Source organism: Trichosurus vulpecula, chromosome 1, assembly GCF_011100635.1.
Source record: "Trichosurus vulpecula isolate mTriVul1 chromosome 1, mTriVul1.pri, whole genome shotgun sequence".
Lineage (NCBI taxonomy): Eukaryota > Metazoa > Chordata > Mammalia > Diprotodontia > Phalangeridae > Trichosurus > Trichosurus vulpecula.
In genome coordinates this window covers 513447691-513460143 of record NC_050573.1, presented here as the reverse complement: position 1 = coordinate 513460143, position 12453 = coordinate 513447691, and the positions used below count along the sequence as shown (strand labels likewise).

Genomic DNA, 12453 nt, shown 5'->3' with positions numbered 1-12453 from the left:
AAAGTTGTAGGTTCCCTAAGAACTCTTGCCTGCTGAGAAGCATAATAAATCTTTGCCACCTTGACTTGAAGAATGCTTAGGTCTGAGAATTCATTCCAGACGGCCCCTTCCCTCTCCAGGGGTATTCCCTCTCAACTACCCTGTCTGGGAACTTCAGTCTTGGGGTTCCTGGACTTCATCTCCTCAACCCTCAACAGAGGTAGATTTAAATGAGTTTCCTATGAGTTAAATTTTTGAAATTTTTTGAGCCTCCACCATACATAGAATGAAAAGTAATTTTCTTTCTTTTATCGTTTTTTTTTCTTTCTTTCTGTGTATGAATGGGGTTGTTTTCAAAAGCACACAATTGTCAAAAAGGGATAAGTAAGCTCAAGAGTCATTTGGTAATCACACTCTGAAGATGGATATTCAAAATTCCAATTTATTCTTCTTGTTAGTGACCTTTCCATGAGTTATAAAACAATAGAAAGAAGAAAAGTATGTGAGGAAGTAGTAATTTTTGGTTGGTATGGCCCCAAGGCTTCTTAAGGCCTAACTTCTGTCCAAACTGTTTATTTCAGAAACAAAAAAGACAGGAACTAAAACAGCAAAGTTACTTTGAGCCTCAAGGTTAATGACAATTTCAAACATAAACTGGTAAGGATGAAACACTAAATTCCAGGAAGTAAATTGGAGCCTTAGGCAGAAATTCTAAATGTTATAATTAGCACTTTTCCCTGGCTTAGGACAGCCAATAGAAGGGTTGCTCTGAATGTGCAATTTGTACTCCACCTCTGAAATTGCATCTTAACCAGTGGTCTGAGGATACCAGCTAATCATACAAGCATCTATGTATGATTATCACATAGGGGAAAGAAAAAGAAGGAAAAAAAAAACATAAAATAAGAAAACTTAAGCAAATTATCCCTTTAGCAGTTTTGAATTTTACTTTGTTAATTTGAAAAAAAGACTCAAAAATATTAGACTAAATGACTGCAAAGACATTAAAAACAAATTTCCAATTAAAATTATATTTTGAAACTCTGAAATGCCTCTTTCAAGCAAAAAAAAAACCCCTTCTCCCTGCATAACTATGAATTTAGGAGTATGTCCTGGTGATTGGGGTCAGAGTAATTTAAATATAATTAACATTGTTGATATGTTAATGGATATTCTAAAGTGTTCTCAGTAGGAAATAATGGTCCTCTTCCAAAAAGAAGGACCAACACCACCTGTGAATAGACCAAGGTGCCTGAAAGGAAACCCAGTTACTTGGGTAACGCAGCTATCTTCTCTCTCTCCCTCATCCTTTCTCTCTCCCTCTCCCTCTTCCTCTCCCTCTCCTCCTACTCCTCTCCAAAGGAAGGCAAATTTTGATGGCCAGAAGCTGCCCACTTAACTTGGAATGTACTGACTAGATTTCTTTCTTTCTTTCTCCTTCCTTCCTTCCTTCCTTCCTTCCTTCTGATAATCATTTAATATTAATCTAGTAACTTAAATAAGGGTCAGATCCTAAACTGATTAACCGAGGAAGAGCTTAAACTGATTAACCAGAGGATGAGTCTGAACCTAACAACCTCTTTGTTCTCTGAGTAAACTCAGAGAATACCTCTTCCTATGTCAACGAGGCCAGATTGGGCTGACTTAAGGGCATTCTTTCCTCTGCCTATTAACCATTAAGAATGAGACCCTTATCCTGAGAAACTATTTTGCTTAATATTTTATGGGCATATACTATGTTATGGAATGTTAATGGTAAATTAAACACAGAAACGCTGGATTGTAGTTTCAATTGACCCTTGTCAACTCTCTTATCTTATTGTATTTACAACCTATTCATTTTAGAAAATCATTTTCTTGTAGCATGGTTAAACATACGTGGTGATCATAAAATTGAGTAACACAGACATACTGAGTTGCAACTGTTCTAAAAATGTATTTGAACTTCCTCATTCTTCTGTTCATTCAGTCAGATTTTGTCTGGTGCCTTGCATGTATGTATCTGCTAGCTTTAAGGGAATAAATAATATGGATTTACATATCACCTAGCCTGTTTGCCTTCTTTGACCAAACTTTCAGGTCAACACTTCCATCCATCCTTCCTTCCTTCCTTCCTTCCTTCCTTCCACGAAACCTTAAACCCAGTTCACACTGAAGTTCATGCATAGGTCCGTGCCCAAGCTCCACTTAATGGCTGCATTTTGGGCCCTCCTGGTTTAGAGTAAATGCAATGGTAACTGTTTCTCTTTGGAATAGCAACCCTGAGGGTCTTCCCCTCCCAGCTTGATTTTTTTTAATTTCTTTTTTTCTAATTAAAGGGGCCATCCCTTGACTCACTTCTTTTTTTTTTTTAATAAATTTCTTTATTTATTTTTAGTTTACCACGCACGGTTCTACATAGTTTTGAGTTCCAGTTTTTCTCCCCTCCCTCCCCAAGACGGCATGAAGTCTCATATAACTGTCATGTATAACTTCGCATTGAATTAATTTATGCACTAGTCAAGTCGTGGAGAAGAATTTTGACCAATGGAATGAATCATGAGAAAGAAGAAACAGAACCAAAAAAAAAAAAAAACCCAAAAACAAAAACAAAAGAGAAGCAGAAAAGGCGAGCATGTAGTGTGCCTCAGTCTGTATTCAAACTTCATATTTCTTTGTCTCGATGAAGATAGCATTCTCCATAGTGAGTCCCCTGGAGTTGTCCTTGCCCCTTAGGTTGCTGAGAAAAGTGCAGTTTGTCAGGGTTGGTCCTCACGGAATCCATATATCTGTGGCTGTGCACAACGTTCTCCTGGCTCTGCTCCGCTCACTCAGCATTATGTCGTGTAGGTTTTTCCAGGTTGTTATGAAGTCTGCATCATCCCCATTTCTTATGGCACAATAGTATTCCATTACCTTCATGTACCACAGTTTGTTCAGCCATTCCCCAATTGATGGGCATCCCTTTGATTTCCAATTCTTGGCTACCACAAAGAGAGCAGCTATAAATATTCTTGTACATATGGGTCCTTTTCCCACTTGCGTGATTTCTTTGGGATACAACCCTAGAAGTGGTATTGCTGGGTCAAAAGGTATGAACATTTCTATAGCCCTTTGGGCATAGTTCCAAACCGCCCTCCAAAATGGCTGGATCAGCTCACAACTCCACCAGCAATGCAACAATGTTCCAATTTCCCCACATCCTTTCCAGCATTTATCATTCTCCTGATTTGTTATTTTAGCCAATCTGACAGGAGAGATGTGGTATCTAAGAGTTGTTTTGATTTGCATTTCTCTAATCAGCAGCGATCCAGAGCATTTTTCCATATGCCTGTAGATAGCTTTAATTTCTTCCTCTGAAAACTGCCTGTTCATATCCTTTGACCATTTCTCAATTGGGGATTTGACTCACTTCTTAAAGAGGCTTATTCACTGAATGGGTGTTACCTCACTCTAAGTGACTACATGAAAAGGCATGAGCCTAAAAGGGCCAGGGTCTCCCACTGCATCCTGGGTCATCTCCAGCCATCCTGATGAATATCAGGTCACTAGATTCAGATGGCTCTGGAGGAGAAAGTGAGGCTGGTGACCTTGCACAGCCCTCCCTCACTCAAATCAAAGTCAACTGCAAGTCATGTCATCATTTCCCTGATGTCATGGTCCTCTTTGAAAATGAAGGACGAGCACAATGGCTCTGAACTGAAGGTCTAAAAGATGTAACACCATAAGAGTATAGTGACCACTGATAGACAGTTGGTAGCCTTGATATGGGGGTATAATTACAAAGAAATTGGGAGCTCATAGAGAACTGGGAAGTTTATAAGGAGACTCAAAGAAGTGGTAAAGTTAGGGTCTCAGCACTAATCAGGAAAATTCCAGTTTCATAATAGTTCCTTTCATGCTCATTCCTTAACAGCATGGAATACCATGTTCTGTTTGGAAAACCTTTGTTAATAATTGATTTAAAATCATATATATTTAGGCGGTTTCAATGCTGAACAAATTGAAATAAGTTACCTATATGCTCATTGGAAACATTTTAAAAGGTCTATTTAAGTATCATTTCTTACCGTTATTCTGTTTCTTTGTGGCGTATCCATCAATGAACTTCCACCAGACATGAGGCTGAAACAAAGTCAGAATTTAACATCCTGAAATAAAGTCCCAAAACACATGCACACCAAATATTTCCATACATTGTAACACCTGCAAATGACATTCATAAATATAAAAAACTTCTAAATGTCAATTTTGAGATATCATAAAGCAAAATTGTGAGATGATTGATTTAGAATGGGAATAAGCCTCAGAAGATATCTAGCCCAACCTCCTAATTTTGCATAATGGGAAAATGATGTCAAGAGAAGTTAATTGCCCAAAGAAGTACAGCTAATTTGTTACAGAGGCAAGATTTGAATCCAAGTCCTCTGACTTCAAATCAAAACTTTTCACTGCACTGAAAAAAAGAATGGAATAGAAATTGTATTTAAAATACTTTTAAAGTAATCTGGAAAATGTTCTTCAGAGAAAGAACATGAGTCCACACCCAACAATTGTCAATTTCTAGCTCTGTGAAGTATGATTTCTCAACAGCATTTTATACTGTTGACTAATTTTCCAGTCTGATTTCATGATAGTGCTCTCTTGGATCTTTTCCCACCCTCAACTGCCTATTCTCATTCTCTATTTTTGGAATATACAAAAAAATGTGTATGCATATACATATACATATATACACACATATACATACACACATATATATATATATATATACATATATATGTAATCCCACCCATTAAAGTGGTGAACCACAAGGCTCATCTCCTGATCTCTTTTTCTCTCTCTCTCCACTCTCTTATTAGCCAGAGAAGAGAAATTTCCTGGACCACACCAATATTTGAGATTACTTTACGAATAATTCCAAGTTGGAGAGTTTGAGCACCAGGCTTTTGGAAGGAGATTTCCTCCTTTCTTAGAGAAGAAAGATCAACAACATGGCTTCTGAAGCTGGAGAATTGGACCCATGACATGGAGAACATAGAGATGAACCACATCATGAGGCAGCTTGAGGTCTGAACCTTGCAGCTTCTCCCTGCTATTGGGTATTGCTTCTTCTGGAGCCTCCAAAGTATCCTTACTTTCTACCTAGGAATCTAATGGGCTATTTAAGCATTTATGTGCACCTGTACATGCACTCCTGTAAGTTTTTTCATCTCATCAATTTTCTGGGAGAATTAAATAATGGCTTCCCCCCAAAGACCAAGAATCTCGAGAAAACTCATGGAAAAAGTTAGAAGGGGAGGTCTAACAATACTAGAACTCAAACTTTACTACAAAGCAGTAACCATGAAAAAATTTAGTACTGGTTAATAAAAAGACATTGATCAGTGAAGAAATTAAATACACTGCATACAGAGGCAAACAAAGAAAGTCGCCAAGTGTTTAATAAACCCACAGACCATGGTTAATGGGAGAAGAACTGACAAAAATGCTACAAATGCTAGGAAAACTAGAAAGCAGTTTGCCAGAAATTAGATATGGACCAAGACCTCCTTCTGCCTTCCCTTATAAAACCGTACCCTTCATCCATACCAGGCCATCACTCCTGAACTATCCAGAGACTTCTCTTCTTCCCATCTTGACTCCTTAGTGAACCAATTCAGCTCTACACTGTTCTCTCGAATCTCTAGCCTCCTTATCATATTGTTTGTCCCCAGCCAAGCCTCATCCTTGGATTGCTACCATGCTGATGAATGAAGGTGGAGAAAATCATGTGATTGTTCTGACTGGGTCCACTACAAATTTATGTTACACAACCTGTACTGGGCCCTCATTACAGTAAGGCAATCCTACTATACCTCCTATAGCAACTCAATATCCCACTCTCCACAGTGACTCTTCCAAACCTTTTAATCCCTCTTCAAACCCCCCATGGCTCCTCCTACCCCTACTCTCTCAGCTAAGAACCTTGTCTCATATTTTATAGGAAGAAAATGGAGACCATTCACCATGAGCTTCCTTTTCTTCCCTCTTTCTCATCTCCTATGACTCAAGATGCCTTCTGCCCCTTTCCCTTCCTTCACCGCTGTCTCAAATAAAGTGGCCTTATTCCTTACCAAGACTAACCTCTCTACCTGATTAAGTGATCCCATTCCATCTTGTCTCCTCCAAGAAATTGCCCACTCTGTCATCTCTACTCTTTTACTTATTTTTCAACTTCTCCCTCTCAACTGGCTCATTTCTTACTGCCTACACACATCTATGTCTTTCCTATCCTGAAAAAAACCCTTACTAGACCCTTCCATCCGTACTATCATATTATATCACTTCTGTTTTTTATAACTTTACTCCTTGAAAAAGCAATCTATAATAAGTGCCTCTACTTTCACTACTCTCACTCTCTTCTTAACTCCTTATAAATTGGTTTCCAACCTTATCATTCCACTAAAACTTCTCTCTCCAAAGTTCCCATCCATCTCTTATTTCCAAATCTAATGGCCTCTTCTCAATCCTCATTCTCCTTGGTCTATCTGCAGCCTCTGACACTATTAACCTTTTTTCCTCCCAGATAATCTCTTCTCCCTAGGTTTTCTGGACACCATTCTCTCCTGGTTCTCCTTCTACCTTTCTGATTGCTCTTTCTATGTCTACTCTGCTGGATTCTCTTCCAGATCACAACCTCTAACTGTAGTTGTCCCTCAGAGTTCTGTCCTGGGTCCTTTTATCTTCTCCCCCTACACTACTTCATTTGGTGATCTAATCAGTTCCCATTGATGTAATTGTCATCTGCATGCCAATGATTCTCACATCTACCTGTACTCCCCAAACTCTCTGCTGATCTTCAATCTCACGTCTTCAACTGCCTTTCAGATATCTCAAACTAGATGTCCAGTAGACATCTTAAACTAAACATGTACAAAACCAAACCTATTATCTTTCCCCCTCACCCCTCCCCCTCTCCTACCTTCCCTATTCCTGTAGAGGGGAACATCCCCTTACCAGTCCCTCTGGCTCACAATTGAGAAGTCATCCTGGATTCCTCACAATCTCTCACTGCCCCACCTCTACCCTCACCCCATAACCATGTTATTAACAAGGTCTGTAGATTTCACCTTTGCAGCATCTCTTGAATATACTCCCTACTCTCCTCTGACACTGCCATCCCTCTAATGTAAGCCCTCATCACCTCATGCCTTGATTATTGCAATAATGATGAATGCCTGCCTCAAATCTCTACCCACTCCAATCCATCCTCCACTCAGCCACTAAAGTGATTTTTCTAAAGTGCAGGTCCAATCATTTCACCTCACTACTCAATAAATTGCCTCCAGGTGCAAATACAAAATACTCTTTGGCATTCAAAGCCCTTCATAACCTATCCCCCTCCTGCCTTTCCAGTCTTCTTGCACCAGTGACACTGGCCTCCTAGCTGTTCCACAAACAAGATATTCTATCTCTCACCTCAGAAAATTTTCTCTGCTATTCCCCACACCTGGAACTCACTCTCTCTCTCTCTCTCTCTCTCTCTCTCTCTCTCTCTCTCTCTCAACTCTTGACTACTGACCTCCCTGGATTCCTTTAAGTTCCAACTAAAATCTCCCTTTTTACAGGAAACCTTTCCTGGCACCTCTTCATTCCAGTGCCTCCCATCTGTTAATTATTTCCTATTTATCCTGTATATAGTTTGCTTTGTATATATTTGTTTGTATATTGTCTCCTCCATTAGATTGTAAGCTCCTCAAACAGGGACTGTCTTTTGTTTCTCTGTATCCCCAGCACTTAGCACAATGCCTGGCACATAGTAGGCATTTAATAAATGTTTATTGCTTGATTAATTGGTCACATACCAAGAAAAGCATCAAATGGATACAGGACTTAGATATTAAAAACTATGTGATAAATTAGAGATGCAAGGAAGGAATTGTGTTTTATATCTATAGGTAAGGGAAGAGTTCATGAATAAACAAGCAATAGAGAAGATCACACAAGATTAAATACAGAACTTTAATCACAGAAGATTTATAAGTTTTTGCATAAACAAAACCAATGGAGCTATAATTAGAAGAGAAGCAAGTGACTGGAGAAAAAAAAATCTCGGCAACAAGTTTCTTTAATAAAGATCTTATTTCCAAGCCATGTAAGAAACATTTTCAAGTTTATAAGACAAAAATTAATTATTCACCAAATAAATAGTCAAAGTATTTAAATAAGTAGTTTGAAGAGGAAAAAATAAAAATTTTTAATAGCCACACTTTTTTAAAAAACTACAAATCATTAATAATTAGAAAATGAAAATTAAAGTAACTTTGAGGTTTTACCTCACACCCATCAGATTAGCTAAGTTGACAAAAATGAATGACAAATGTTGTCGTATATATTTTAAATAGAAATTTAATAATTACTATTTTTATAACTCAGAGCCAGGGCTTGGTGGAGCTATGAATTGGTCAAATCACTCTGGAGAGCAATTCAGAACTATGCCTAAAGATCACTAAACTGTGAATAAATACTCTTTTACCCATTTATTAACTTTATATGCCCAAAGAAATCAAATAAAGAGGGAAAGGATCAATAGTACACAAATATTTATAGCAGCTCTTATTTTATGGTGGCAAAAAGTAAAAACTAAGGGGAGAGAATGCCTATCAATTGTGGAATAGCTCAATAAATTATGTTATATGAATATGATAGAATACTGTTATACTGAAAGAAATGATGAAGGGGAGAATTTCAATGAAATGTGGAAAAGCTTATATGAACTGAAGAGAGCAGAATAAGGAGAAGAATTTATATAACAATAATATTATAAAGAAAACATCAGAAAATTTTAAGAATTCTGATCAATCTAATGACCAACTACAATCACAGAAGACTCATGACAAAATATATTACTTCCTGACAGAGAAGGAAGGATTCATTGTATAAACTGAGACATATTTTCTAGCCATGGCCAATGGAGGAATTTATCTGCTTGACTATGCACATTTATTACAAGAGTCACATTTCTTTTTTTCCCAAAGAGGGGAGCTGGGAGGGAGAAAAAATAGATTTTTGTTAATAAAATAATTTTATTTAAAAAAAAATAAGGCTACTATAGAGTTCTAATAAAAATAATAAATAAAAATAAAGGCTTTCTCATACTCAGTACACATTAACACGTAGAGTGCCTATGTGAGACTAAGGCACTCTGTTAAACAACATTTGGAGAAACCTAGAAATGAGCTATTATACCATGAGAATATTAGAAGATTTTTATAGAGAAACACTAGGTGAAGGAAATGTGACAAAGAAGGAAATTGATTCCCATAGGGTCAGGGTCAAGAGCACAAGGATTTGAACCTAACCCCAGTGAGCCTAGAGTCCTTTGGAGGTTTCTGGCCATTGGTTACAAAACCAGTAACTATTAAATTCTTATTTAAAATATGGAGAAATTGTCTAGCACAGGGGTTAACCTTTTTAGTGTCATAAATTCCTTTCGCAGTCTGGTAAAGCCTATGAACTCCTTTTGAGAATAATATTTTTAAAAGCATGAAACAAGATACATAAAATTTGAAAGGAAATCCAATCCTTTATTGAAATAAAGATGTAATTTTTTTCCCATCCACATTCACAGACCCAGGTTAAGAACCCCTGGTATAGTGAGTAATTTTCCTCAAATCAATCATCAGCAATAGAACCAAAGATGCCTTGAAATCCAATTTGGCACTATCAGCTTCCCTTCTCAGGAAACGGAAAACAACCCATTAGTAAAGAGATCTCTATAATAAATTCAGATTTATGTGGCAACTTAACAAATGTTCAAGTATACATTGAAGGAGTGCTCACCTATGCAACATAAACATACCAAAGGAAGTCATCTTCATGGCCTTATTTTAATAATTCCTGGGAAGGAAATAATAGTCTGAAAGAAATTGGAGGTTGGCTGCAAATCATGATAATTCAGCATACATAAGTGAAAACTATGTCCTAAGATAATAAAGAAAATATAGACCTTTGAAGGTCTATTAGCCTTGAGGAAAAAACAAATTACAGTTAACAAAATAAATTCTTAAGGGTCATTTTCATGCCATTTCTACAGTGGAATTGCAAGACTGAAGAAAAATATATAGTACCCTAGAAAGAATATGAGACTTGGAATTTCCTGTGCATATAGTAATAATATAAACGATGAAATGCAATGTTTACAGTATAAGTACATACGTAAGATAAGTATATCCAAATAGGTCACCTAAATATATTGATGCAGCTCATGGGTGGGATGACTCTGAGGCAATACTTCTCCAAGGGAGATTGTGATTTTCCCTTAAGAGGGGCTAGAAAAAAGGCCACCTCTGGATACTTGATCCTTCCTCATCTACCTCCAAGAGGAATATCAGGTTAGAATAATCTTTATCTACTCCCTCAGATGTTGGCAGAGGAGTAAAGATCTGTTTCAGAAGGAAAATCACTTCTCTGGTGTAACAACAATGCTGCTTGCAGCTGCTGTGGAGGTATAAAGCCAATAACACTACACACAGGAGGGCTGCTAGCACAGGTTCTTTGATCTGCTTTTCTAAGGGAAGCAACTTTAAGGGGTTTACAATCACACTTTAATTAAACATACATGTATCATTCACTTAGTTCAGGGGGAAAAGTCAGCACCCTGAGCTTCAGAGAAAACACAAACAGAAATTACAAGCAGAAATTATATAAATAGAGCAAATAACACAAATCTGCAGACAGGGCTTCTAACCGTCTGTCCATAGCAATACATAGCATATACCAGAGAGTTACCAGAGAGAGAAGCACCAGCATCCGGGTTTTCAAAGCCAGGCAGCTCCTTAACGGCTACCCAGAATCTCGTCTGACCAAATCACATGAACGCTCTTTCAATGAGTGAGCCCCAAAGCAAAATGCTAACATTAGAGTATATATACTGTTTCCAATCAAGGACTCTTTATTCAGTCAAAGACTCTTGATTCAAATGAAGGAAAGATTCAATCAAAGGTACTTGATTGCCTTAGTGCTGAGAAGCACTCCAACAGAAAAAACAGCAAAAAATCTCACTTTGCATGCCATTACATTTGGTCACTCTTAAGGAGTAGCTCTTAGTTCTTTCCCACCAAACACTATTTCAGAAAAGAATATCAAAAAAATTAAATTAAAAAAGAAAAGATCATCACAAATAATGAATACTGAACAAAGTCATTTATTCAAGAAAATGGGTAACAGAATTCAGAGAAGTCAGTAGATTAGAATTCTTGACATTCTTGAATAAATGGAAAACTGGCCCCAGATTAGAATATACCAAATCGAGAAAGAGGATCCAACATTGCCAAGGAAGTCTATTCTAGCAACCTATAGGTTGTCCCAACAAGCAAGCTTATAGATATGATGGGAGCAGTTTTCCATGCATATCTCCTATTTCTAAGTCTCTCTGCTTCCATGGAGTGTTCTCTGCCTACCTGTCTCTTCTGAAGAAATGAATGTCTGGGACCATCTTCATAATTCCCTTATGCAGGTACACAAAACACACCAGATGTGGTTGGAAGCCTGGCTACAATTAGAATTCTTAATTCTTAATAAAGGTATTGTTGAAACTATTTTCTAATTTATTCTGCTCCCACAAGAAGGCCTCTAGGTTATGTAGAATGGACAGGGCCTGAGAGATTAGGCTCTGACCCTAGATCAGTATGTGCAGATTCAATCCACAAACCTGGGCTGGGGCTTGCAGCTGAATAAGGAGGGAAAGGAGATCAGTTCAAGAGTTCTGTTATTCTAAACCTGGAGAGCCTGCTAGCTAGTTGGCAGAAGATAGAGCCAGAAGCAATCTAATGAAGTTCTAAACACATACTAGTCTACAGGAATGTCACCCAGAAGCAAACAAGATCTAGAGTTTCCAAAGGTCTAGTAAGGCAGAAATCAGACTTTGCTTTAGACAAAACTTCTTAGGGAGCACTGGAAGTTTGAAGATTCACAGAATGAGCAGCTCCTGGGATCCTTGATGAACAAAGCACTCAGTCTCAAAGAAATGAGCAGCAGGACCCTAGAAAATACAAATGAGGGCCAAGCAAAGCCCACCATTCCCTCCAAAAATTCATAGACTTGGGACTAACACAAAGTCCTAATTTAGGTGGAAGAATAGCAGAAGTAATACCCATGATATTATGGAGCCAGAGCCACTCCTGAAACAAATCCAGAAAAACAGGACAACTCTACAACATCTATAAGCAAAGCCTCTAAGTAAAACACAGTTAGCCACAAGATCAAGCAGAATTCCTGGAAGAGATGAAGTAAGAGTTTAAAGTCATATTATTAATTAAATGAGATCTCTTGCAGAGGCAGCTAAGTAGTTCAATGAATAGAACATTGGTCTTGGAGTCAGGAAGCCCTGAGTTCAAATCCTGCCTCGGACACTTACTAACTATATGATCCTGGGCAAAGAACTTAACTTCTATTTGCCTCAATTTCCCCATCTGTAAAATAGAGATAAGACTGCTGTAAGGACAAAATGAG

The 12453-nt window shown here is 37.7% G+C and overlaps 1 protein-coding gene across 1 annotated transcript in view; it reads right to left on the bottom strand.

Moving 5' to 3' along the window:
- The window catches only part of CCDC192 (coiled-coil domain containing 192), a 350673-nt gene extending 339236 nt beyond the window's left edge, over positions 1-11437 (bottom strand). Inside the window, 5 exon segments of the mRNA XM_036748302.1 lie at positions 4029-4083; positions 10187-10259; positions 10262-10312; positions 11005-11066; positions 11403-11437. Coding sequence (XP_036604197.1) covers positions 4029-4083; positions 10187-10259; positions 10262-10312; positions 11005-11066; positions 11403-11437 — 276 coding nt within the window.
- Between the last annotated feature and the right edge of the window lie 1016 nt (positions 11438-12453).